Source organism: Aspergillus glaucus (assembly GCF_001890805.1).
Source record: "Aspergillus glaucus CBS 516.65 unplaced genomic scaffold ASPGLscaffold_20, whole genome shotgun sequence".
Classification (NCBI taxonomy): domain Eukaryota; kingdom Fungi; phylum Ascomycota; class Eurotiomycetes; order Eurotiales; family Aspergillaceae; genus Aspergillus; species Aspergillus glaucus.
The window spans coordinates 249,324-276,227 of NW_019170472.1; the positions used below are offsets into that span (position 1 = coordinate 249,324).

At 51.2% G+C, this 26,904-nt stretch overlaps 10 protein-coding genes across 10 annotated transcripts; 5 read left to right on the forward strand and 5 right to left on the reverse strand.

Annotated features, from left to right (window-relative positions):
• Positions 1-408: 408 nt before the first annotated feature.
• On the reverse strand, positions 409-2,038 carry ASPGLDRAFT_38333 (uncharacterized protein; the record flags this gene model as incomplete). Its single annotated transcript, XM_022544932.1, has 2 exons — positions 409-1,587; positions 1,649-2,038. The coding sequence occupies 2 exons, from the start codon at positions 2,036-2,038 to the stop codon at positions 409-411; spliced, it is 1,569 nt and encodes a 522-aa protein (XP_022397826.1).
• A 2,802-nt stretch (positions 2,039-4,840) lies between these two features.
• Positions 4,841-7,384, forward strand: ASPGLDRAFT_50658 (C2H2 zinc finger protein). The gene has a single exon (XM_022547357.1). It carries the CDS (start codon positions 5,005-5,007, stop codon positions 6,958-6,960), a length of 1,956 nt encoding a protein of 651 aa, XP_022397827.1. The 5' UTR covers positions 4,841-5,004; the 3' UTR covers positions 6,961-7,384.
• A 136-nt stretch (positions 7,385-7,520) lies between these two features.
• On the reverse strand, positions 7,521-8,707 carry ASPGLDRAFT_132912 (Stk19 family serine/threonine-protein kinase; the record flags this gene model as incomplete). Its single annotated transcript, XM_022541162.1, has 2 exons — positions 7,521-8,116; positions 8,176-8,707. 2 exons carry the CDS (start codon positions 8,705-8,707, stop codon positions 7,521-7,523), a joined length of 1,128 nt encoding a protein of 375 aa, XP_022397828.1.
• Positions 8,708-9,256: 549 nt separating this feature from the next.
• Positions 9,257-16,921, forward strand: ASPGLDRAFT_68846 (putative alpha,alpha-trehalose phosphate synthase subunit TPS3; the record flags this gene model as incomplete). The annotated part of the gene is made up of 6 exons (XM_022549303.1): positions 9,257-9,279; positions 9,332-10,706; positions 10,754-12,089; positions 13,691-13,694; positions 15,901-16,010; positions 16,065-16,921. The coding sequence occupies 6 exons, from the start codon at positions 9,257-9,259 to the stop codon at positions 16,919-16,921; spliced, it is 3,705 nt and encodes a 1,234-aa protein (XP_022397829.1).
• ASPGLDRAFT_778000 (PaaI family thioesterase) lies at positions 16,746-17,839 on the reverse strand. Its single transcript, XM_022549923.1, has one exon. It carries the CDS (start codon positions 17,673-17,675, stop codon positions 16,986-16,988), a length of 690 nt encoding a protein of 229 aa, XP_022397830.1. The 5' UTR covers positions 17,676-17,839; the 3' UTR covers positions 16,746-16,985.
• Positions 17,840-18,298: 459 nt separating this feature from the next.
• On the forward strand, positions 18,299-19,291 carry ASPGLDRAFT_778008 (uncharacterized protein). The gene is made up of 3 exons (XM_022549924.1): positions 18,299-18,491; positions 18,539-18,615; positions 18,666-19,291. The coding sequence occupies exons 1-3, from the start codon at positions 18,386-18,388 to the stop codon at positions 19,086-19,088; spliced, it is 606 nt and encodes a 201-aa protein (XP_022397831.1). The 5' UTR covers positions 18,299-18,385; the 3' UTR covers positions 19,089-19,291.
• A 202-nt stretch (positions 19,292-19,493) lies between these two features.
• On the forward strand, positions 19,494-20,948 carry ASPGLDRAFT_133213 (PCI domain protein; the record flags this gene model as incomplete). Its single annotated transcript, XM_022541192.1, has 2 exons — positions 19,494-19,740; positions 19,825-20,948. The coding sequence occupies 2 exons, from the start codon at positions 19,494-19,496 to the stop codon at positions 20,946-20,948; spliced, it is 1,371 nt and encodes a 456-aa protein (XP_022397832.1).
• A 181-nt stretch (positions 20,949-21,129) lies between these two features.
• On the reverse strand, positions 21,130-21,774 carry ura6 (uridylate kinase ura6; the record flags this gene model as incomplete). Its single annotated transcript, XM_022544933.1, has 1 exon — positions 21,130-21,774. One exon carries the CDS (start codon positions 21,772-21,774, stop codon positions 21,130-21,132), a length of 645 nt encoding a protein of 214 aa, XP_022397833.1.
• Positions 21,775-22,525: 751 nt separating this feature from the next.
• Positions 22,526-23,921, forward strand: ASPGLDRAFT_38342 (uncharacterized protein; the record flags this gene model as incomplete). Its single annotated transcript, XM_022544934.1, has 4 exons — positions 22,526-22,651; positions 22,704-22,784; positions 22,834-22,899; positions 22,947-23,921. The coding sequence occupies 4 exons, from the start codon at positions 22,526-22,528 to the stop codon at positions 23,919-23,921; spliced, it is 1,248 nt and encodes a 415-aa protein (XP_022397834.1).
• A 131-nt stretch (positions 23,922-24,052) lies between these two features.
• ASPGLDRAFT_68851 (uncharacterized protein) lies at positions 24,053-25,930 on the reverse strand (the record flags this gene model as incomplete). Its single annotated transcript, XM_022549304.1, has 2 exons — positions 24,053-25,798; positions 25,847-25,930. 2 exons carry the CDS (start codon positions 25,928-25,930, stop codon positions 24,053-24,055), a joined length of 1,830 nt encoding a protein of 609 aa, XP_022397835.1.
• Positions 25,931-26,904: the final 974 nt, after the last annotated feature.

Here is a 26,904-nt window from a genome sequence, read left to right on the forward strand (position 1 = left end):
GTATTCAGGATGGCGTGCGATGTTTATGGTTTTTGTTTAATTCTCCTTGGATGTTTAGGATTTTCTCTTTTCGAGGTACATAGGGCATGCAATTTATCTACTGTATATGTGTTTATTCTTGAAGCTCTGAGTATTGGGTTGAGTACGGATCTCAAGAGTAGTTTGATTGATATAGAATTTCGACTTTGGCATAGTGGTATAAGTGTAATGACGAGATAAACAGACAAGACATTAAAGACCTCAACATGGAAAACGAAGGAGTGACAATATATCCAAACCCAGCAATCTGCGCGTATAGTTCATGGTATCAAAAAGAAAAACAAAATCAAACAAAATTAAAAAGCAATACACCCCACCCTCAGCATTTCAGCATCTCACCATCCACATCACTCTACTTACTCCATAGTTTTAATTACCACCGGGAAAATCCATACTCCTCATCGGATTCCCACAGGGCTTCGGAATCGGAACAGCCCCAACAGGCGCCTCACCCGGCGCCGGACCCATAAACTGATGCGTCAGATGATGGATGTTACCCGGTGGAGCCGGGATAGGAACAGGCGGGTACATCTGCTCCTGTCCATGTGTATATGCAAGGCCAGGAGTCGGCGGAGCAAAGGGAGTCGGCGGAGCAAAGGGAGTCGGCGGAGCGAAACCCGCAGACATCGGCGCAGGTGCAGGAGCAGGCCACCCACCCTGGTGTGTCTTGGGGGTAGCGTTTTGGACGCGGATGGGAGGCGGTTGGAGCTGGAAGGTCGGCTGGGGTCTTGTTGGGGAGCGCGGGGTTGCGTATTGGATTGTGCGGTCGTCGTGTGGGCCGGCGCCGACGCCGTGCTCGCCGTTTTCGGCGGCTGAGTAGGGGTCTTGCGGTTGGGAGGAGACCCAGGGGGATTTGGGGGTTTGGGAGAAACCGTAAGGAGTGCCGGGACCGAAACCTGGGGTATTCGGGGCGGACTGGAAGCGCTGTGCGAGGTGGAGTTGGGAGCGGGCCTTCTCACGATGGTCCATGGATTTAGCGAGTCGTCGCTTTGTGATGAAGCGGTAGAAGACGACGGCGTAGATGAGGATGACGAGGACCTCGATGACGATTTCGATAATGGCGCAGACGAGACCCCAGTCCTGGAGACGGCAGAGGAGAGCGTAGTCGATTTCCTCATGGAAGAGCTTCTCTCGCAGGTTCTGGTTGCAGGACCATCCCCACATGTCCTGGCCGTCGCCGTTGGCTTTGGAGGATTGGTAGATGGCCGCGGAGACGATCCACATGATCATGCTGAAGAAGAAGAAGCCGATGGAGAATAGCGTGCCGTAGAAGGCCATCTTCTCGGCGCGTTTGTGGCCACCCCGGAAGTAGCCCCAGAAGACCATTACACAGGCGAAGAGGGAGACGCATGCAACAACCAGGAGGAGGTACTGGGCCCATGGGTTTGTGCCTTCTGCCCAGGCGGGGAGGTCATTGCGAGAAGGGAGAGCTTTTGTTGCGTTAAAGACGGTCAAGGTGGTTGCCAGGATTGCGAGGACGATGAGACTGCAGCCAAAGTTGATGAAACGGAGGAAGATTTTGGCTATCCGGACACGCAGTTTGATTTTCTTGGGAATAAAAGTGAGCTAAGCGCTTGTTTATAGTTGGGTTTTGTGTGTGTATACTTACCACGTCTCTGGCGTTCTCCTTGTCTGTGAGTTGATCATGCTTCTCGACGAAGAACTCTTCCCGAAATGTTGGACTCAGAGGGTTTAATGTGCGTCCTGGTGTCCCTGGCCCCTTCATCGCACTCTTGAGGGGCGAACCCGGAGGAGGCTGGTGATGCGACGCATGTTGAGCCGGGTCATTGGCAGCGACGTAGCCGAAGCCTAGATCCGACACATCGGGGGGTGTTTTCTGCTGATTGGGAGGGTCTGCGAAAGGCGATCTCCTCGATTCATTGGTATCGATGGGAGAGTGGACAGTTGTTGCCTCGACAAATCGAGTCGTCCTAGGGCTGTTTAATGACGAAACTGGAGAGTCGGATGAGCTCCGGTCATGGTGTCTTGGGTCCGCCATTGAGTAGCTTATTGTATTTATTGACGAGGGTGATCAAAGCAGGAATCGATGAGAAGAATTAAAGAGGACCAGCTCTTTATGATGCGATCGTACGATTCTGCGAGAGGTCAGTACAAAGAACTGTAGTGCATGATTTGAGGTATTCATACCTTTTTTTTTTTTATTAATATGAGATGTCTGCAAACCTGCCGGGGCTCACACGTAGAGCAGCCAGCTAGTATTATTCCAGGACTAGATTGCTGCTGCTCATGGAGAGAGAGAGAGAGAGAGAGAGAGAGATGAAAATGGGTGAAGAGAGCTCAGGTACAGAGTGCTCAGTAGTAAAATGAGAGAAAAAGTGAACAGACGACGACCAGCGTGACAGTCTACATAATATCAATACAGGCGCGACCCCGGTCCTAGTCACTTTTTTGGTCTCATTTCCTTTCTCCTCCTCTCAATTGAAGGGCGTCGAGCGCATCTCTAAGCGCCCGGGACGAAGCAGCGATATTTTAGCACGGCGTGATGATTGGAGCCCCGACCGGGTGAAGACGCGCTGTGACAGTGTAGCATGCATTTTGAGTGGCCAATGCTAGCAGTGATCACAGTGAAGAACGATCATCTTCATGCACGTTTGGTCACCTCCAGAGCGAATGAAATCGCTTAGACTCGAGGCCCGGCGCCAACAGTTGACCAACCATGGCCGGTGTTGAAGCGCCGTGAAAATAGGTGTACGGAGTACTTGTACTTTGTCAAGTAAATGGGACCGAAGAGAATGCTTCATTTGGTGTGGAGGGGAAGTACACAGTACTTGTAGTCGACTATGTACGGAGTAGACGCCCGAGTCCGTACTCGCAGCGCATCAGTCCACTCACAGTGTTCCTCGTAGCAGTGGTTTAAGCTACTATTTGATTTCTCTGTTCTTTCTCCATTATGACGGTCTTTTCTTGCCTCTCATGCAATACTCTGTATTGATCGAGTTCACCTGAGGCCATCTACGTTCTTTGTTCTGTTCATCTCTCCAAGATCTATCCACGTGACTCCGACATACCGGATATGGCAAGATGCAGACAAGCAATGCAGCCTCAGCTCTTGATTTGGTGGTGGCCAATATCCGGAGTACTCCGTATATGATGAACACCCGTTCACTAGTACTCTGGCTGAATCTGAATCGACAGTAAATCGATCTCGATAAACCTACCCCGAGATCTGTTTCGCCATCAATACTCTTGACTATCCGGAGTACGCCGAATGAGTTGTCGGAGGCTTTTGTATCAGACGATTCTGAGAAAACACGTGATGGGGGGTCCCTTTTCCGGCTTGCATTTCCGCCAGCTCCGGCCCCAATAGCCAATCACAGACTGTAGCTACTGTCGATCGCTGTCGGCGCGCAAGCCAGAACGCGATCGCCCACCAATTATAAGTCATGTGCGCCACAACTGCAGGGCTAATTGGTGGAATTCAGCAAGCACAGCCTCACTCAATACCGTGTTACGAGCATACAGGATTGTGTGACAAATTGAACTCTGCCCATTACTTGCAGTGTTTTGTATCTGAAGAGTGATACACTATTAGGATACAGAGGTACTCCGTACTCCGTACTGTACTCTGTACAGAATGTAGAATTGGCGGTGCAAGGCTGGTGGTTCTTTTTTTGGAGTGTCTGACTCATCAGAAACCTTAACCATCAAACCGGTTCTACAAGTATGAGACTTGGATAGTTGCATATTTCCTATCCATTACCCCTGTACAGAGTACAGGGTAGATGCTTTGAACCTGGCATCGGGGAATAAACATCAGTACAGAGTACAGGACTAGCTGTATGCCAGTGTCATTCTGTATCCTTGCATATCCCGTAACTTTGACGGAGTATATACAAGGTATGGTCAACAGCAGGATTGTCTGCGCCTCTCAGTTCCTGGTCACGTATCCACTGTAATGGCGTTACCAAACCCACTGTAGCCGCGCAGAGCCGCCTGTCAGCGCGTAATATTACCACCAGCCACCATCCTGTCTCTTGTTAGTATTCTTTATTTCATGCTCCATATATTCTCTCCGTATTCTCTGTGAAGAGAAGGTCCCAATTAGTCGACAGGCACATGAACAGCAGATCGTGCTGCTGGTGTATGGTTGGCATTGTCGGGGTCTTCATCTGCATCTTTGTCAGCCTCGTTTCTTAATACTCTCTTCCCTCTTTTCTCTTTTCTTCTCTCTCATCTTTCAATTGTTATCAACCTTCCCCAAAATAGTGCTGGATCTTCTTTTCTCCACCACAGCCTCATCCGCCACGGTTTCAACGCATCTTCCACTTGATGGCCCGTTGGAGTTTAACCTAACAACCACCAATTCCTCTGCTGCTGCTGCTGCTGCTGCTGCTGCTGCTGTTGTTGTTACTATTGTTTTCCTTTCCTGACTCGCCATTTCTTCAGCAGCAGCCACTGAACTTAACAAGGCTGACCGCTATTTCTATTCCTTCATCTTTCTTCACCTGCGCCTCATCTCCTGGCGTCTCTTGGTCGTTCGTTAATATCGAAGTACGCCTCAGAGAGCTGAACTCCTTCCCTCCACTTTCGGATACCTTCACGCTTTCTCTCGCTCGATCTCGCGCGATCTGCCATCCTCTGATCTCTCCTTTCTTACATTACTTTTTTTTTTTTTTTTTTCTTTTTCTTTTTTCTTTTTGCGCCACACTCGGTTCCAGGTGAGCGCCCCACGCGAACTGTGCCCTGCTCTTACTCGTCCGTCTCGCTGTGTTTTGCGTTTGGATTCCTTCTCCAGCCAATGGCCCCCCTCCGGTTGCTGTGAGATGAGAACATGAGGGCCAAAAAAAAAAAAAAAAAAAAAAAAAAAAAAAAAAAAAAAAAAAAAACCTTCTTATATCTCACTGGCGTCCACCTTTGGGGGCTAAGCATGGCTTCTTCTTTCCTTGATTCAATTCCTCCTGATTCCACGGCTATTTCTACTGCCTCTGTCACTGGTCGACTAACATGACTACCAAAATAGCTCCTCCCCTGTGTTTCCGCTCTCCATCGCTGCCTGGTGGACATCACCACCCATTATCCATGGCGGCTTTGATGCAATCGAATAACGAACCGGTCGCGATATCTAACCCTCTGTCCGGTCCTTCTAACACCATCATCTCCAGTCCTCAGGACTCCGTCACGCTTCTCAAACAACCCCCCAAGCCCGAGTCGAACCTGAGCTCCATTGCCAGCGCCGGTCTACACGTCTCCCGGTCGAGAGACCAACCTTCGTCGACCTTCAATATGGCAACCGCGACAACACCTACCATGGAACATCGAGAACAGCAGGACAAGGGGCCGGAACAGAATAGCTCCCAGGTTGCGCGAGAGGCCCTGGGTGCCAGTGAGAAATCCCACTCGATCAATGATTCCATGCCTATGCCCTCCGATCATATGCAAGTCGATTCGCATACAGCGCCCAATGATGCGTACGGGTCATCCACCGATAACAATACGTCCTCCCTCCTGAATGCCCCAACTACAGTGGCCAGCCCCGGGCCCATGGAGGACTCGGCCTCACAGGATGGGGACCGCCCTCGTCATCGAGATGAAGCAGGAATCATCGAAGAAGCGAGCAACAAGGCCTTCTCCTACCCCATGCCTACCGGTAATTTCAGTGATTCTCGTCGCGGGCTCAGCCTGCCAAACTCGGGCTTCAACCGGGGTCAGCGCTCCCCAGGAGCCAAGAAACATCGTTGTCCTTACTGCTCCACCGAATTCACCCGGCATCATAACCTCAAGAGCCACCTGCTCACGCACAGCCAGGAAAAACCTTACGTCTGTCAAACCTGTCAGTCTCGCTTCCGGCGACTCCACGATCTGAAGCGACACACTAAACTCCATACTGGAGAGAGGCCGCATATTTGTCCGAAATGTGGACGTCGGTTTGCTCGAGGGGATGCGCTTGCGCGCCACAACAAGGGCCAAGGTGGCTGTGCCGGTCGACGGTCGAGTATGGGAAGTTTTGCTCCTGATGAAGAATATGGCGATGGAGCCGCTCATGGTTCTGCCGAAGACACTATGGAGGGACTCGTGTATGCAGAACCGGAGCGCATGGACGAGGAGGAAGAGCGGCGGCTCATGCCCAGTATCCGACGACATGACGCTTCGATCGACTCTGCATCGCGGTCCAACACGGGCACCTTCCAGTCACGCCAACCGAGCACATATCCCCCTATCGCAGCCGGGAGACCCTCTCCGGGAAGCCTCTTCCCCCCGCCAACTAGCCACGGTGGCGGGTCGAGCACCTCTCCTTCACCTATTTCCCAACCTGGCAACCTGACGTTCCCGCCGGCAGGGCAGCCCTCGGGAGCTTCGGTTTTCCAGCCTAACAACACTACACCCACCACTGCCAACAATAACATCACCGAGTCTCCCAAACCCCTCTCTCCTAACGCACTGTCTTCGCAAAACCAACCCAACCATGGTCCAGATGGGCATCACCGTGCTCACTCGCCCGGTGTGGCGCAGCAACCATTCCAGCAACAGCCTTTCAGCAGGCCACCTCCACAGACTACTGTTCCCACGACTCATGCTACTCCTAGCTTAGGGCTACCCCCTCCGCAACCAGGGGCCCCTCAACTTCCTCCTCCCCCAGGATTGAACGCGTCTGACTCGCGGTTTGCGCTTCACGGACCAGCGGCGACAGCAGCAAAGCACACTCCTTCGCATAGCCATTCCAGCAACCACAGCGGTGGTCTTCTGGCGACTGCCAAAGCAGGCCCGGAATCGTATCCCGACCCCAACACGGTGGATCCTAATCGAGAGGACAAGCTGTGGGCCTACATTCGGTCTGTTCAGGAGGAGGTGACGGGTTTGAGGACGGAAGTGGCTGCACTAAGAGCGCAACTTGCGGTATCAAATGGCAACCCTCAACTTCCTTTAACCGAAGCGAACCATGTCAACGCAGGTCCGCGGTGATGAACTACAGTTTGTAGTAATAAAGATGTCTAAATCTGGCCGTGGTCAGAGGTCATCAGGTCACGGAGAGGAACTGCGTTGGCCTATCTAATAATACCCTTCCTTTCAGTTCTCTTGAACTCATTCTCCACTTTACATTGATTGGCGCATTTCACTTCTGTTTTGTATTTTGGCATGGTTTTTTTTTTTTTTTATGGCAGCTCCTTTCCCACTCCTTTATTTTTTTCTTCTTATCTTCCTCGATCAGTCATTTTATTCCTTTCTTTTGTTGTATATCTTTTGTTCCGGATTCTTGTGTCATATATAGCAACGACCAACGGTCACATTCACGCCGTGTACTCATTTCTTTCCCTATCTTACTTTTAGCTTCTTCTCTTCTTTCGTGTCGCTTTTACTTATTGTTTTGTATGTTATGGCATTCTAAGATTCCTGGTTCTGGCTTAGAGCAGGGAGTATGGAGTGGAATGGAATTCTTAACTCGATACATGATACACTTTATTCGGGATCCTTCTCATTATAGTATTAGTACATGTCTAACAGTGGTATATATACATCTCAAATTATAAACAACGCATCCCCGGCCCAACACTCCCCGTCTCAAAAATCTCCACCAACCCAGCTCCAACCGCCTCCTCAAGCACCCACCGAAACCCCATCCCATACAACTCCTTCCACTTCCTCGTCCGCCCCGGCAGAATCCCCGCAAACTCGCCCCTCGCGCGCTTCGCGGCATGGAAACTCTTGTCCGTTTCCACGGCGCCGTCCCAGCGGTCGCGGAGGAGGTAGAGGGGTGCTTCGCGGTGGGTGGATTTCTTCAGGAGGGTGAGGAGGTGGGCGCGGCTGGTGCTGAGGAGGCGGAGGTAGGGGCCTGTGTTGGGGAGGGAGAGGAAGAGGGTTGCTGTGTGGAAGCGGTTTCTTTCACCATTATTGGGGATGGTATGATCTGGGTTTTGGGTGTCGGCTCGACTGGCGGGTGTGAAGGTGGAGGATGGGGGGAGGTCTGGGAGGGATGCTACGCTCAAGGAGCCTTTGGCTAAGGATGATGAGGAGACGAGGAATCCGGCGCGGACTAATGATTGGTATTCGTTCGGGGTGAAGACGCCGGGGGCGATGGCGGAGGATGTACCGATGCGGTTGAGGACGGTGAGGAATTTCTCTACGGTACTAGTTAGCAATGCGATCACAACCAGAAAGGGCATGTGGCTATGAGAAGACCCTTAAAATCCTCCTCCAGACTGCTACTCCTAACCAACCCCTCCCACTCCTCCCTAAGCACAAGACAATCCCCCAACCCCGCTGCATCATTGCCCCGCCCAGGAACGATCAACCTCCGCACCCTCCCCGTCGTCACCAACTCCATGATCTCCCGCTCCGTCCTCGTCGGCGCATCAAGCAACGTATGCACATGCGCCACAGAAACCAGCGGCGGCAGCGAGCGTCTGAAATTTAACACCTCCGCAATACGGGTGCTGTTCATCCCCGTGCGGGTTGCGGGGAGATCTTCGAACATTGTGCTGCGGATGTGGTGGATGGCTTCGAGGACGGTTGTCGCGGGGGTTGTGGAGGGGATGTGTTGGGAGAGGCCTAGGTCGGGGAGGTCGAAGTCTTCATCTTCGATGGTGGAGGCATCTTTGGAGCGGGGTTTCTTGCGCGGATGAGCGGCGAAGGGGGAGGAGCGTGCGCGGGTGGTTGTGGACTTGCGTTTCTTGATTCCCGAGACGGGGGCTGAGGTGAGTCGCAATGGCATGCCTATACACACAATATGATTACACCGTAGTCGATGGCAAAGTATAGAAGTAGAAGTGGTCGGACTCGTCGCAAGGGGATTTTCGCGATAAGGCGATAAGCCGATATGGCACGTGATGTAGAATAACACCAACCAATCACACACATTCATGCGAACATCCTCACATGAGTCGTACTCGCGCGTCTCAAGCGTCAGATTAACAACTCTTGTTTGTGTCCTGTACTTGTAGCAGATAAGACAATCGACCCATTGTCGGACCATCCATTGCAGAAACAGGGCATTGTGCATTCTTCTGGTTCTGACCAAGTTCTCCGGTAGAGCTCATGACGTAACAATCGCGTCCTGCTATCTCTATTTCAGCTCCAGTTCGGTTCTTTGCGGTTGACATTCGAGAGTTTGTGGTGGTTGTGTCTCTTTCTATCTGTTATATTCTGCATATTGCTGTGTCTACTTTGTATATTGCGACTTGAGGTATCTCTTCTGCATCGTCTTTTTCTTTCTTTCTCATTTTTGACACCCCGCAGTGGGTTTACGGCTAAATCGGGCATCATGACTATCTTCATTGCTTCATTGTACGTTGACTCTAGATCTATATATCGTTGATGACAACTACTGATGACGCAGATTCCTACCATATACCATCAACTTCCATGTTAACAAATCGCGAAGCCGCCGTCCCTCCCGAGTCCCGAGCCCCCTCCCACCAAAAACAACACCCGAAGACATCCCACCAGCAACCACCAGTGCCCCCCTCAGCTTATTCGACCAGCAGCATGGCGCCAAGAAGGTCGGGTTAACCCCGGGGGCTACGACGGAGCACGAGCGCATCTTCTCCTCGGATCCCAACAAGGCGGAACAAAAGCAGCAGGAATATCCGTTCCCCGGGTCGGCGAATGAAAAGGATACCTTGACTGGGAGTGAAGCGCACTCGCCCGCATGGGGTGCGACGACGTCGCTAAACCAGCCTCGACCTCAGGCGGCGTTTGCGGCGAGTCCGTCGATTCTTAAACATCAGGATACCCTTCTGCCGGTGATCGGGGAGCAAGAGCCATCAAAGGCCAAGGAACACCCAGTTTATACCACGCGAGCCGCGAATGGACGGGCAGAGTCGTTTTCCAGGGCTGAATGGACAATAGAGACCGCTGAGCAAGGGAATGGAGGTCTGCGGAACGCCGTCCGGTCCGCCACCGACGCGGGGCAGCTGGAAGATAAGATCTGGGTTGGAACGCTGGGAATGCCGACAGATGCGTTGGTGCAGCAGACCAAGTCGACGATTGCGCAGACGTTGGAGAAGGAGCAAGGGTCGCTGACGGTGTTTGTTAGCGATGCCGATTTCGACGGGCACTATACGCATTTCTGCAAAACGATTCTGTGGCCCGTGTTTCACTACCAGATTCCGGATAACCCCAAGAGCAAGGCCTACGAGGACCACTCGTGGATTTATTATGTCAAGATTAACCAGGCCTTTGCGGAGCGGATCGCGCGGAACTGGAAGAAGGGGGATTCGATCTGGATCCAGGATTACCATTTGCTGTTAGTCCCGGCTATGCTGCGCAAGTTGTTACCGGATGCGCCGATTGGCTTCTTTTTGCATATCGCCTTCCCGTCCTCGGAAGTGTTCCGGTGTTTAGCTCCTCGGAAAGAGCTTCTTGAGGGCATGCTGGGAGCGAATCTGATCGGTTTCCAGACCGATGAGTATTGTCGACACTTCCTCCAGACGTGCAGTCGGATACTATCCGTGGAAGCCACCAACGAGGGTCTACAAATGGAAGATCGCTTTGTCAACGTATCCACCTTCCCTATTGGAATTGATCCGACATCCTGGGACAAACGACGTCAAGCGGGGGATGTTGAGCAGTGGATCAGGACGATCTCTGAAAGGTACCAGGGTAAGCGGCTGATTGTGTCGAGGGACAAGATCGATCAAGTACGAGGGATTCGGCAGAAGCTGTTGAGTTATGAGTTGTTCCTCAACTCTTATCCTGAATGGAGAGATCAGGTATGTTTAGCCTTTTGTATAGGGAAGGGTATGGCTAACAATGATAGGTGGTTTTGGTCCAAGTGGCAACGAGTACCACGGAACAGCCCGAGCTAGAAGCCATGGTTTCCGACATTGCGATGCGGATTAATTCTACACATTCTACGTTGGCGCACCAGCCTCTGGTCTTCCTCAAACAGGACCTCGCGTTCCCCCAATATCTGGCTCTGATCTCTGTGGCGGATGCTCTGATGATCACCAGTCTCCGCGAGGGAATGAACCTGACCAGCCATGAGTTTGTCTACTGTCAGGACGGGAAGTACCAGGGGTACGGAAACAAGAAATACGGGTCCTTGATTCTCAGTGAATTCACCGGAAGTGCCTCTGTATTTGGCAACCACGCGCTGCTAGTCAACCCATGGGACTACCGACAATGCGCGGAGGCGATTCGCGAGGCACTATCACGCGGCGAGGAAGAACGCCAGCAGGTCTGGACGGAACTTCACCAGGCCGTGCTGAAAAATTCGACGGCCAACTGGGTGAAGTCGTTCAGTGAGACATTAGCCCGGGTATGGCACGAGCAATCGTCGCGGGAGATTATATCTGTGCCACGTCTGCCGATGGACCAGCTGGAGGAACGGTATCAAAGAGCCCCGCGTCGACTGTTTATCGTTGACTACGAGGGTACACTTGCTTCGTGGGGTTCACCGAAGAGCATCATCGTCACGACGCCGCAGCGGGCTATCACCACCCTGACCGAACTAACAGAAGACCCCCGGAACATAGTATACGTAATGAGTGCACGTATGCCAGAAGAAATGGAGCGGCTATTCAGTCGAGTCCCTGACGTGGGCTTGATCGCAGAGAACGGCTGTTTCGTGCGCGAGCCACATCAGGAAGAATGGCTTAAACTCACAAACCAAGAACGCACCACAGCATGGAAAGACGGTGTCAGCCACATCCTAGCGTACTACCAGGAACGGGCAGACGGAAGCTGGATCGAGCGCCGACACTGCTCACTCGTCTTCCACCACAGCTCAGCAGAGGACCAGCACGCAGCCGCACGACTGGCCTCCGAATGCGCAGGACACATCAACGACGCCTGCGCCAATCAGGGTATCCACGCTCTTCTCGTCGACGGAGCACTAGTCGTGGAACCGGCGGGTACGAACAAGGCATCTGCAGCGGAAGCAGCATGGCAAGATATTGTCCGTGCGGCAGCGGCAGATGAAGGCAAAGAAAGGCCCAGTTTCCTACTCGTCATCGGAGATGGACGCGATGACGAGTGCGTGTTCAGGTGGGCAAACAAGCTGGAGCAGAAGGGAGGAATTGAGTATGCCATGACGGTGACGCTGGGGTCACGGAGTACGGAGGCTAAGGCGGCCTTGACGCAGGGTGTTACTAGTGAGTTTTCTTCATGTTCTATGTCTACACTATGGAAAGACGTGGCTAACAGGTATAGGTGTGCTTTCTTGTCTAGAGCGATTGGCGGTGCCGAATCCGTGAATGATGGATATATGATGTGGATATATGGAGCATAGTATAAGACTGGACATAAAAGTGATATATGATGTGAATAGCATAGAATGTAATGGATCTAGGAGTCAGTTTGATTGTCACATATTCAACATATTTGAGTAAATGGTACCAGGCCTTGAATTAAACACTGGACCTGATTCTTTCTCCCCTGTCTATATCTTTCCCATTTCTCCATTCTAGTCCCTTTTCAATCATCTAGCTTTGTGGTTCCCCTTATGATGCACTTCGCCGGCTTCGTGGTGATCAGTCAAAATGGCGACTATCAACAAATTAGGGTATAATCAAAGCTTCAGTTACACGATGCCGACACGACGACATTGGTAATATGAACATAGTCTTTCTACTCTTCACTGGGACCAATTGTTCTGACCTTGTAGTCAGTACTGTCCCCATTCCGTTCTCACATGTCCGCTGATACTAAGCTACATTTCCAGAGAAAATCCTATGGTCAGCTAGGGCACTACAATAGTCTCCCCTACGATCTAGCAGCAGCCACCTACCAAGCCATTGCAGGACATATAAAATGGGCACCATCGCAAAGTAAAACCTCGAAGGGTCCTTCTCAAACAACGAGTCCTTAAGAGAAGAAAACATTATTGAATTTCTTCAAAGGGGGGGCCGCATTTCATGAGGCCAGTGAGTCTCTTGTCCATTGAAGGGATCACCCTCACATCATTTCGTCCCTTGAAGTGCTTTTAATCCAAGCCTGATGATTTCAATGTGAGATATGATTTTGACATCTCTAGCTCATTTGGAATAGGGAGATCCCCAGCATTGATATAACCGGCACCGATGAGTTAAAATGATATTAGTGACCTGGGATGTGACACTTCACTTCTACTCATCCATTACACTGGACAATTGCTCCTCTCTGGGTGCTATATCGCCAGAGCCGATCTTATAGGTTAGACAGCTGGATGCTGAGTATCCAACCGCATCCAAAGACCATGAATCTGATGCACCTCATACTATGAACTACATACAACGAACAGGCTCGTCGCAATTATCATCTGCAGCCAATGAAGGAGCTCCTTTGTTTTTCAACGGCTGTTGCAGTGGAAGTGCCACGAGAGGTTCTTGCAAGTCAGAGTTGTCGAAGTAATTTACATAACAGATAACAGACGCTCAGGCATCTGATAACCGTTAAAAAACGGAGAGTGCTGAAGGGAAGAACAATGTCGACGCGGTTTGGCACATCGTTACATCATACTATCTTACGGAATATGGGCCGTTGGCAAATAGTATGTTTCTCCTGTTCTCTCCAGTCAACCTGCGGATACAGCTAATACTAATGCTTCTATCCGGAAAAGTTAAATCAACATAGGTTGAAATATACACCGTCCAAATGAGAACAGAGAAGTATCGCTTCGATGCTTGATGGGGATGGAAGAAGCCCTAGTGGCGCTTTGGGTAGTCCCTACTTTGACCTAGAACCAGCAATAACACTGAGAGATCGCTGCTACTAGCTCAGTACGTCGACACGGCTTAATCGGCTCCTTGGGCAACAATTCACATTCCGTTTAACTCCATTCTAATCGTCAAGAAGCACGAAGTCGACACTCCCCACTTTCAAAGCCCCCTACAGCTGAATTAGCCAACGGATCGAAACCAAGTACAAGGTACAAACCATTGGTTTTTGCAGACGTGCCATCTTTAATTCAACAAGTTGCATCTCTCAGACAGGATTACCATTGATGAGGCCCAGAATTACATATATACAATTGTACGCATTGTGATACGCTCGAGGATGCACGAGCGATTGTTGCTTATGCGAGGAACGGTTGGGATGATGAAGGCGTATTTCGCGAAACAATATGGGGTCAAGCACACCACAAGATCACTTCTATCCCCCTCCCATGTTGACCTTGTATAACCAGTTGGTTAGCGGCATGGTTAGCCAATACTAATGTTAACCCCTGCACTGGTGTCCAGGTGATTCTTGATTAGCTAGCAAAATACATGTCCAAATCAGAATTCTACTGTGACCTCATGCGCTGCATTCTTCTTCATGTGAACTCTTGCAACCCAGTTTTATCTGTGGTAACAAAGCTAATGAATCAGCTTGTGGGGGAATGTGACTGGTCTGCTATGGAAGTGTATCACCTTCTTAATATCACCCTCCGTAGAGTGCTATGAACCAATGAGCATAATTGTACACAAAGCGAGTATTGCCAGGCAGAAAATTGGAAGCCTAAGGCGAGGTAATTCAATTGTGATGTTGCCTGCCAATCTTCAATCATCTCCAGCACCTTGCAAATCTATCTTATAGTACTTTTAATTACTTTCAAACGCCAACAATGACTACATTAACCAAGGACGAGTTTACCAAAACACTCAAAAAAAAAAAAAAAAAAAAAAGAGCTTAGCCACCAGCCCCGGTTTTATTCAAAGCTCGATGGCCTTTCTTTCCGATACGAACCAGACGGATTCAGCTCAGGAGCCGAATACAAGAACTTCCAGGACATTCTCAAGGCACTGGAGAGCACTAAATCCCCCGATCTCTTTCAAATCAAACAAGGTAGCCGGTACCCACTATGAAACGTCTCGCAGGAGCTTTATAAGAAAATCAGGGCCCTGGTCAGTATTGAAGGGAGGTCGCTGCTACGCGTCTACTATTCCGGCCACAGTTGGTTGGGAGAAAAGAATGAACTCATGCTGGGCCCCGAGACCCAAGTCAAACCCATCTGCTGGAGTCGATTCGTTTGGGAGATAACTGATCCTCTTTACTTAGAAGGGTATGATCCTATTGGCATCCTTGTGCTTCTCGATTCCTGTTATAGCTGTCTAGCCACCCGTGCACAGCCTGCTGAGCGGGTGGTTGAAGTGGTAGCGGCGGTTAAGGCAAAGAGTACTTACTGCGCTTGGAGAAGATACAGCTTAATACGAGACTTTCTCCTCTAAACTGGCCAATTACCTCGTCAGATGCAAAGAACATGGTCCGATTTCGATTGACTTTGCCGCAGCTATCGTAGCCATCTCAGCCGAATCTCCGAGCAGAAAGCCCACGCACGAGATCATATTTAGAAATACTTCAATTAGCGCCCAACTTAGTTCTCTGCCGCAAGACAGAACTGCTTCATCTCCTTCACAAGCCGTACTACAGCACTATGCAGTTGTTCAGGTCCATCTGGCGGATGTATTTAATGATGAAAATTACCAGAAGCTTTCCAAATGGACCAGGCAGCTTGACCCCGATCATCCGATCACCGTTGAAAGGGCCTATGAGTCTGATGGTTCAACACTTCTCATCTTGACGATGCCGTACAATGTCTTTTTGAGAACGGGACTCGGGGAGAGATATCTCATTGGATTGGTTCAAGGCTGCGTCGTGGACAGATCAAAGTGTCAACATTGGCTGTCTATACTGTTTCTTCTCCGTAGCTCCTGTTCGATGCTGAGAAAGTCAATGTTGGAATAATATCAGATCTTTACCATATTACACACATAGTAGGTCCATACTTCTGCTCATCGTCAGACCGTTTGCTTGCGTCTTTGGTAGGGTAGATTAGTCACTTTTCATGGACCGAATGTACGCCGAGCCGAGGCTGTTTGAAGCCGACGATTAGAATAACTCCGGACCGCGATAAGGATTGATTTAAAGACAATATCCGGGCGAAGTAGCTTCCTACTTTCTTCTTCTCTCCTTCTTGCTTCCCATTACACTGCTTGATTCTAGGCAAAGCATAATGCCACAAAACGCAGCCTTCGAGCAGGCGATCAAAGTCACACCGCTAGGATCGCATCGCTACTCGGCAGTCTTACAGGATGACTGGTGTATAGGAACAGGTACATCCCTGTTCTTCATACATTCAATCAAGTAAACCTGCTAATAAGCTACAGTCCCCCACGGCGGCTACACAACCGCGCTCCTCTACCGCCTCGCCACAACCCATTTCGCGCATACCCATCCAACTCACTACAAAGACACTGCAACTCCGATCTCCATCCAACTCGCCTTCCTCCGTCGTACGTCTACGGGTCCGGCTACACTGACTGTCGAGGACAGCAAGCTGGGCGCGCGCACGAGTACCATCCACATTACCTTGCAACAACCGAGTGAGAAGACTGGGAAGGATGAGGTCAAGGTCACGGGATATATCACCGTGAGCCCCGCGAGTGTGGAAGTGGGAATCAGCGCAAGGACGAATTGGGAGTTGTACCCAGCTGCACCAGAAGTTGATCTCGATGTTCTTGGGAAGACGGGGGAGTGCGGGATTTGGAAACGGTTCAGGCCCCCGTTTACAGAGTTCCGGAAGGCATCGAGGCACTTGGAGTTGCATTATCCTGAGGAGTCCAAGACTGAGGGTGGAAAACCGGGTGTGGTGGATCAATTGGCGCGGTTCCGTCCTGGTGGTGACAGTCAGGGTCGTTGGACGAATGAAGCCCTGGTGTACCTGGTAGATATGTTCCCCAAGGCGTTGGAACGGTTCGACCAGACGGCGTCTTCGGAGACTCCGGGCATCGCGGGCAAGTCGTGGTATCCGACGGTGACGCTGAATATTGATTTGAAGAAGCGGTTACCGGCCGAGGGTGTGGAGTGGCTGTATAGCAGGGTGAGCAACAAGGTGATGCGCGATGGACGGATGGATATCGAGGTGGTTGCTATGGATGCGTCAGGGGAGGTGGTGGCTGTCGCGACGCAGGTGGGACTGGTGATGAGTGCGAGCCGGAACGTTGGACGGAGGCAGAAGCTATAAGCATATAATAAATCTATAGAATGTGTATAGTACAGAGTATATACATAGTGCACAGTACATAATATCATAGATTAGACTTGGTCTGCAACCAAAACGCCATGGCATCCGTAGTAACGACCTTCCTCTTCGGCCATTCCAGATGCATCTGCTTCGGATCCTCGACCTTCTCTTCCTGTACAATCTGCGCGCGCACCCAGTACTTCCTCCCCTGCCTCGCAACAACTTTGGCCCTAACCATGGCCACCGTAGGCACCAGCAACGGCCTCTTATACCTCACATCCAACTGCGCCGTATAAATCTTCCCCCTTGGATTATCCGTAATCGAATCACCCCCCGAATGCGTCGCAACCGCCAACGACATAGCCTCATCCAACAACGTCGCCACAACACCCCCATGCACCGTCTCCGGATGCCCACAGATCCCCGGCGCACTCAAATCCACCAACACAATCACATCCGGCGGAGAAACGGCGGGCGCGGAGGACGGCGTCGCAGTGGGCGCGGGCCAGACGGGTGCTTCGGTCGGGGGCGTTGAGAGCGCGCGACGGCGGAGCGTTAGGACATGAGGGATTGTGGTTGGTGTTGCTAGAGTTGATGCGAAGTAGTGGTCTTCGCCGGAGGATTTGGGGTTGCGCGAGTCGGTGGGGATCGCGGTGTAGTCGTTTGTGGTGAGGGTGGTGTTGAGGAGGGAGGCGATCCAGTTGTTTTGGAGGGAGTGGAAGTGGGAGAGGGAGGAGGGGAGGGGGTCGGACATTTTATGTGTGCCCCTTATTGGATAGTTATTGATAGGGAGTGGTATGTACTTGTGTAAAGTATGGTACAGAGTATATGGAGGATGTGATATGACTGTTGGTGATATTCTGCGGATCTACAAGACTACCTCGGTTCGGTTCGGCAGGAACTGCAGGGTCTTTTTCGATATTATCGTTTATCGTATATTTACTCCGCAGAGTAATATAAAACTTAACTGTATAATGGTACCATGCACTCCGTACCATATCCGGAAAATAGACAGCTGCAGAGGTATGGAAACGCAAGGGTTGGAATGTGCTCGCTATGCTACAGGGTCTATCCGTGATCGTCTCTATACAGAGGTATACAGAGTAGCATCGTATATCGTATATCGTACACCATAGACTTAGATAAGTGAAACGCAAAGCGTATGAGATAGCAGTGGCGACTCTTCAGTGGACTAGCAAGAGCTAACAGGGTCTAACTTCACCGGAAAATTGCAAAAGTCACCGGCGCCTCCCAAAAATGGGAATTCGCTCCTTCCTCGCGCTGTTTGAATCCGGCATTCCTTGTTTTGCCGCCTATTTTTAATCTCTTTCTTCTTTTTTCCCCTCCTGCCATTCTTCTTCTTTTCTTTCTTCAACTCTGAATCGGTTCTTCAATTCTATATTCTATTTTCTATCCGTTGCTATTCTGCAGAGCATTACTGTATATACTACAGATACTACGACAATGCTCCCTCTGACCGTCCTCCTCTCTCTGGTCGCGGCCTCTGCTGCCCAGAACTACTCCTTCCCCAAAGGCTTTGACGTCGAAAGTGTCGAACTGGCTACTCGCTGTACGTCTTTTCTACTCCAGGTGTATGGGTTGTACTGACGATCGCAGCGTCCTGGTGTACTGCTCAGCGCAGCACCTGTCCTAAGATCTGCAATGGCAAGACCGACGAGAACAGCTGCGAGCCGGTATGTAGCACCCGGAGACTACTGAGAGTGACTGAAACTAACCAGCAAAGGGATCTCTCACCTTCTCCTGCAAATGTGATAACGGAACCGCCGACGTCGAGCCCTATGAGCTGACCGTTCCCTTCTTCGTCTGCCAAGCCAACTTTGGCAACTGCATCGCCAGTCATCCCGACGACGCTGATGGCCAGGACCAGTGCAAGAAGGACAACAAGTGTGGTACTCTCAATGCCACTGAGATGGCCTCCAAGTCAGACTCGGAGTCGTCCTCATCTTCTTCGGAGTCGTCTTCGCCGTCCTCCAGCTCGACTGCCACTTTGACTAGCTCCCACCAATCGGACAACTCGGACTCGTCTGCGGCCAGCAGCTCTCCTTCGACCACGGCCAATGCGGCGGCAGCTCTACGTATGGCTCAGGAACACTCGACCAGTGTGTTTGCGACGGCGTTGTTGGTTGCTATGAGATTGGCTCTGTAATTTCGCACAAAGTACTCTGATTGTCTTTTGTTTCGTTCCGTCTCTGCTGTCAGTTTTGACTCATGTATATCCGCCATGGCCATTTTGTATGGTGATGGCAACTGCATATGCCTCGGACGCATGTCTGTCCTTAAAATAGCGCGCATGCTTTAATCATAATTTTAATCACTCTTTAATGTGTTGAATCATGATAATTCTGTATGAGAGGAATGAATACAGAGTAGTACTGTACGTAGTAGCGTTGGTCGATCTCCGTCCATCGTTTTTGATATTCGGATGCCAAGACTTTTGCCCACAGTGAAATTTGCACTTTATCGATAGCCGCATCACCACTCGAATCTCACCTTATTCTTGCTCCTTTCCCTCTCTCTTTTTATTCCTCTGTGATATATTGAGTATATCAGAATGCCCGCCCCTACTACTACCCTCCTCATCGAGGGCAGCTTCTCCGAACTCGTCGAGGAGTTCGCCCAGTACCTCGACGCCCTGCGCAAGGAAGAATCGTCGTCCCTCCAGTCCGAAGTTGCCCCCCTCCTCGAGCCTATTCGCCAGCAGGAACAGAATGAACAGGAGCCGGATCTGAAGCAGCGCGATGAGCTTCTCAAGAAGCTGGTTGCTGCTGCAACCGTCTTGAACTCGGCCCCGGAGAAGGGTATGTTCACCAAAGAAGAACCAAGAGAACCAAAGGGAAAAAAAAAAAAAAAAAAAAAAAAAAAGAACGAAACTGACTGGACAGAAATCACTCCGGCCTACAACCTCCTCCTTCACCTCATTCACCAGGCCTCCGACCCGAGTGTCTTCCTCTCCCGCGTCTGCACCTACCTCGCCAAACCCATCACCAGCTCCCCTCAGTACGGCCCCTCGCTGGCCATCTCCATCCTCTCCACCGTGTTCAACACCCTCCCTCCCTCCGACGCCAGCCGGTACCACGTCCTGTTGGCCATTATTGCCGTCATCCGCCAGTCCAGCTCCATCTACACCTTCGAGGCCCTGAAGCCGCAATTGACCACCCAATTGCCCAAATGGCTGGCCGCCTGGGAACTCAACGAGGAGGACGTTCAGAAGCTGCACTTGGCCGTGGCCGAGACCGCCCAGGCCGCTGGTGACAGCGAACTCGCCCAGACCCACGTCCTTGAGGCCCTGCAGACCATCCCCGCCGACAAGGCTTCGTCCACGGAAGCCCGCGAACTGGCCATCCGCGCTCTTACCGCCGCCCTCAAGCAGCCGACCATCTTCGACTTTACTTCCCTGACTGCTTCGGACGCCGTGCAGGCCCTCCGCTCTAGCGACAGCACGCTCTTCGAACTGCTCGAGATCTTCACCTCGGACACGCTCGATGCCTACGACGCGTTCGTCTCCGCCTCCCCGCTCTCGTCCATCTCCGGTGGCGTGCTGGCTGATGCCGGCGACGCTCTGCAGGACAAGATGCGTCTGTTGACTCTTACCTCGCTCGCCGCGTCGACGCCCTCGCGCTCGCTCCCCTACGCCACCATCGCCGCCGCACTGCGCGTCCCTGCTGAGGACGTCGAGAAGTGGGTGATTGACACCATCCGCGCCGGTCTGGTCGAGGGTAAGCTGTCGCAGCTGCGACAGGAGTTCCTGGTCCACCGCGCGACCTACCGTGTGTTCGGTGAGAAGCAGTGGTCTGAGGTGCAGGGTCGGTTGATGGTCTGGCGGCGCAGCCTGGAGAGTGTCCTTGGAGTTATCCGTAACGAGCGGGAACGGTTTGTGCGTGAGAGCATGCAGCAGGCTGCTGCTGCGGCTGCCGCGGCTGATGGTGAAGGCAAGGGAGACAAGGGTGGAAAGAGACGGAATCAGCAGCCGGCACAGGCCCAGGCCCCTGTTGAGGCTGCTGAGTAGGTGATAGTGGAGGATACTACTAGAAAAGTGTAATGATTGGGATATCTTATTTGCACATGGTTTTAGTTCAATCTAGTTTATTTCTTTTGTTACCAAAATACGAGTTATGTTATAGACATATCTGAATTGGCAGTACGGACAAAATCCACTATGGTATGCTCGCTACAAAGTACGCTCGCATCTAGTCAACAGGGAACAACCCCTTGTTAGCAACCCCCTCCTTAACCCTCTGATAAACCTCATCCACACCCCCCGTCGCCTCCACAGAAACAACCTTATCCTGCTCCCCAAACGCTGTAACAACAGGCATACTCGTCTCCACAAAAACCCGGAACCTCTTCCGAATCGACTCGGCATTATCATCATCCCTCCCACTCGTCTCCCCGCGCTTCATCAACCTCTTCTCCATAACCCCCTCAGGACAGTTCAGGAATAGTGTCATCTCACTCGGACAAACCGTCTGCTCAAAAAACGCCGCCTGATCGAGTTTCCGCGGGAACCCATCAATCAAGAACCTAGCTTTCCCATCCTTTCCAGTCTTGGGCTTGTTGGCCAGTGCTTCGGCCATGGCGTTGGAGAGCAGCGCGACGGTGATCTCCATGGGCACGATCTTGCCATCTTTGATGTATGAGCGGATGAGGTCGCCGTACTGCGAGCCCTCGCGGACTTGTTCGGCGCGGAGCAGGTCGCCCGCGGACAGGTGGGTGAAGGCGTAGTCGCGGACAAGGTTGGTGGATTGGGTGCCTTTGCCGGAGCCGGGGCCGCCGAGGAGGAAGACGACTGTTATGTCTTGGGGGGAGAAGCGGGGTTGCTTTTGGTCGGACATGGTGGGTTTGTTGTTGTTGAGATGGGTTTGTTGGATAGGTGGTAAGTAGGATGGTGAGGTTACTGTTGCGCCCGCGATCTCACAAGGAACACGTAAGAACCGGAGCCGAGGCCGATGATGGCGAGGAACGGGAGGATTTTAAAGTTGGAGCGGTTTTGCGGACTGTATTGCGGATTCTTGCCCGAAGATGAGGAAGTGTTGGAAGAAGTAGAGGTGTTTGGAGAAGAAGAATAGGGGCGCCGGATGCAGTGGTGGGGTCGTAGTGTTGATCGAGCGGGAGCGACGAGGCGGGCAGAGAGAGACATGTGCAGCATAAGTATATAAGTAGAGATTGAATGGAGAATTGAGCAATTGAATAGAAATAGAACAGTAGGGAGAGGAGAAGTCTGAGAAGTCAGAACTGTTAGTAAACCGGGGAAAGAAAACTGTTCCGTAAATCGTCCCGGTTGGATATTGCCGTTTTGGGAATAGTGTGGTTGATGTTGCATGTACCTGTATAGACCAGATAGGGTTGATTAGAGATTATGGGCACAAAGGGCACATGAGTCTAGCAAATGGCTCTAATGACTCGATTATGTTTGTTTGGCCAAGTGCATGACAGTGAATGTCCTGCCATGCCCTTGTTTACATCTCTTTCTCCCTCTCTCTTTCCCTACACCCTCCATCATCCATCTTCTCAATTCTCATGAAATCTCACTAGATTGTTCCACAATCACCAATTTCAAACTAACCAAGCTTGAGCAATTTATCAATGCCACCCCAGACTCAGGATTCCCCGCGTGGTGCTCGCGGTGGACGCGGTGGACGCGCGCGCGGTCGAGGACGAGGACGTGGACGAGGTGGACATGGACGCGGCGGTAGTCAGGCGAATACCACGGTATGTTTTCTCTGTCTGTGTCTGTGTAACTGTACTGATTTATTAGAATCAGGAAAACACAACGACTGCGCCTGCACCCGCAGCTACAGCTACACCAGAAGAGAACCCTAACCAGAACCAGAGAGGACAGAGGGTATCTTTATCCCATGACCCTGCTTAATTTCTCATGCTGACACAAAAAGAACTGCAAAAATGGACGAAGATCTAGCAGGGGTCGAGGGAAAACCTCGCAGCCGCAGGCGATGATGGTGAGCCTTAGCACTCGTTACCAGTCCCAGCATACTAATGACAACAGCCGCAGTCAGAATCCAGACAAAACCAACAAGCCGGAGCAGCTCAGAAGGCCCCTACTGAAAAGAAAAAGAAGAACAGAAAGAAGAAAGCCGCACCAACACCCTCAGACGCGGCGAACCCTACCAAGGACAAAACACCCAACAAGAAAGAAAACAAACCAACTCCACCCCCCAAAAAGACCAAGCCATCCCTAACAACCCTCCCCGCCGAAATCCGCTGGAAAATCTACAATTACATCTTCCAACCAACCTACCGCGTCGCGATCACCCGCCAAAAACCCAAATGGACAACCTCTCCCACCGACACGCGAAAACGCCTCTACCACACCCGTCTTCCCTACCGTAACCCGAAAACGCAAATGAGCCCGCACGACTCGAAACATAGCCAAGTCGTTCGTCGACGGAATCCGCTCCCGATCTCGCTGATTTTCAGCTGCAAGGTCATCTACCGCGAGACGATATTGCATTTGTACGCGAATACGCAGTTTGTTTTCAATAGTACTCGCGCGCTGGATCGGTTCTTGCATACAACTAGTTCCCAGACACAGGAGGCTATTCAGCACATCGAGCTGAATCATATCATGTACAATGAGCCGCGGCTGCTGGGGTTTAGGGTGTTCAAGCACCGGTCTGATTTAGCATGGTACTGTGCGTGCGAGGATTTGGCAGTTGCGTGCAAGTCGTTGAGAGCGCTGCATATTAGCATGAAGATCTGGGACTGGCCGATACATCTAGAGCTCGGGGAGCGGTGGTCGTGGCCGTTGTTGGTGTTTGAGCGGTTTGGGAATAAGGTTGATTTTGCGAGCGTGACGCTTCAGATGTGTAAATTTGAAGAAGAGAGGTTAAAGGAGATGAGCAGGGAGGTGGAGAAGAGGCTTATGAGGAGTGAAGCGTGGCAGGTTCGCGAGGATGAGAGGATGGCGAGGGAGATTAATGGGAAGGTTAAGGCGAATAGGGTTTTGAGGGTTGTTTTTTAGTTGTTACTGTATGTTTACGAGTTTACATAGTTACCATGCATAGATAAGAGTACATATAGGTATTAATGAATTGGCTTTTCTATAACGGAATTATATACATGAATCATTATACACTCCACCTAAGTGGCAGGTTACTCCTCACCCTCGCCCTGCGAAGGAACCTCATGATATGCCAGCATACGTCTCCTTCGCAGATACCAAACAACCCCAACAACAAGACCAAGCCCAGACCCTGTTACCAAGATGAAAATCAACAATCCCCCAACACCCTTGATCATCTCGAATGCCCGGACCATTGCTTTGGCTGCTTTATCAGCCTCCAATACCTCGTCGTCCACCGGTTCCTCGACATCCGCTTCAGCAGCTTTCTGATGTCCGTACAGAATCGACGGGTCGGCTGCAATTGGCTTCGATTCACCCTGGAAGCCAGACAGCCGCCAGTTCTCCGGTGTAGCTGTGCGGTGGACATCCGATGTACCCAGGACGTTGCCATCCGCGTCGACGGCTTCCGCGGTGATGTAGTCGAGGTAGCCGTTGGCGACGTATAGCGTTTCAAAATCGGTCTTTGTGGTGTTTCCCACCAGCACAGGGATACCGTGTGCTTCTGACCGCGCGTAGAAATTCCACATCGCGATGTCCGTGGCCCCGTTCCAGCTGACGTAGAACATAGTCGTGAAGTCGTCTTCGCTGGTTCCATAGACTGAAGACAGCATGTCTGGTGGTGTGGACGGTCGTCCGATAAAGGGATACTTGTACGAGCGGTAACTGGAGAAGCGAGTTGAGGCGAAGCTAGCCTGCATGAGCGTCTTGCCCTCCGGGGAGTGCTCGCTCATGTACCCGCGTTCACTCCAGCCGACAAAGACGTTGTCGTTGGGGAGATGTTGGACGCTACCGCGGAGACGGGTGAGACTACCGTCGGGACGGTTGTGGCGGCGGATTTCGCGTGCGTTAATGGGTGTTGTTGTGGTGTCGATTTCGACGAAGAGGGCTGCGGAAATGTCTTCCTCTGCGTCGAGTTCGTCGGAGGCGTTGTTGAGGAAGGAGATTACTGTGTTGTTTGAGCCAGATTGTACAAAGTGCGCGTGGTGTTGCTTGGAGAATGTAAAGTCCTGCACGAAGTCCGAGTACTTTCCGCCCAGACGCCAAATGATGTGTCCGTCGTCGCCGGAGATGAGGTAGATGGTGTTGGTGAACCGTGCGGACAGCAGGTAATCGCCGTCCTCGTTCTTGTCGATCGAGTTGACGTGCAGGAAATCCCATCCTGGCTGGGGTGCCGGTGCATCCCAGGGGTTGACCTTGACGGACTCGTGGAGCGGGATGTGGCCGACGGAGCTCCATTCGAACAGTACCTTTCCCGTGGTCGTGTCAACTTCCACGAAACCACCAGGCTGTACCCAGCCGTATTCATCAGGACGACCTAGGTCCCCGAGGGAGATATACTCAGATCGGTACGCGCATGCCAGAGCCGTCTTTCCACCGGGGAGGACGTTAAACTCGTGCATGTTAAACGCAGACAAATCGTTGGTCACCTGAACCGCATATTCAGGCTCATAGTGCTGATCCAGAATATACCCGGTTCCCTTATCTTGGGAATCCCCATATGCATGCTGCAAGATAAACGACAGATGCGGCTTGTCGTCGATGTTATCCACCACCTTAAAGTCGAAGATGTTCCGGTTATTGAACATGCAGGAACCCGCCCAGACGAGCACGCCATCGGCATCGTAGATATAGGGCCCGACTTGGCATGGTTTCCACTGTTTTGTGGGAGCTTCAGGCTCGATTACTCCATACGGAGCAACGAACCAGTACCCAGGACTGGCAGATTCACGATCATAGTAGGCGATATCGAGTTTCAGTGCTCTTACGTCGGGGAGCTGTAATTGTTAGTACATACAGCTATCCACAGTAGTAGGCAGACGTACGGTGACAAAAGACATCAAATCGTCATCGTTGGTTTTTGCATTGGCAAAGTCCCAAAAGGGCAATAATAAACACCACCAAAGCATATCGAATAGCTAATATTCGTCCACCAAAGATAACAAAACGGAAAGAGAAGAAAAGAAAAAACCAAGAAGAAAAGAAGAAAAGAAGAAAAGAAGAAAAGGAGACACGCCAGACCAACTAACTCATTAAAACGGCCGCGTACGTCGTCGTCGTCGTCGGTGGACAGTAGTGGGCTGGTACAATTGTCACACTCCTCCACAGGAGAAATACTATCGGTTTAAGAGCGAAAATATATATATATATATATATAAATAAAAAATAAATAAAAGGTCCCAACGGCCGGTCTAAAAAGCCAACGTAATAAACACGCCGCCGATATACAATTCGGCGATGATCCTGGGCCTAGTATTCTTGGCAGTTTCCGTTTCCACTCCGAATAGGTATTTTTATCCACCGCGCGGTCAGACGTACATACTGCTAATCGGACGATGTGTACGGGTACTTGTATAGAGTCCGGGAGTACACTGTACTTTCTATGGCAACATGGTATGTAGCGAAGTATATGTATACAAGAGATGTCACCACGGAACCATGTGCGCCGATCGGCCGTTCTGGAAAAATCGCCTGTGCGTCTGGGGTTGATTATCTTACACTGCGGTGAAGAAAGAGATGTCCCGCACCTAAACGTCCATATAAGCATACAAAACAGACTATTACCGCATGATGGCTGCACTAGCAGTGTTCAGAAGACTTCAGAGACTATCTGCTTCGTGGGCATTCCGTCTGACTCTCTTTGCAGACTTTGGGGACAGTCCACGCACATCCTAGCTTAAGATGGTGGTTTTTTTGACCGCGGGATAAGCTATCTCAGTCATCGGATATTGCAGACAGAATGACTCCGAAGCTAATTCGGCATCCTTGACTCCAACCCGCCGTCCTCAATGCTATGACCTCGCCTGCCTCAATCACAGACCTGCCAGTTAACCAATAACTACTGGTATCAACTCCCATACTATGCGTCTGAAGTTGATTATTG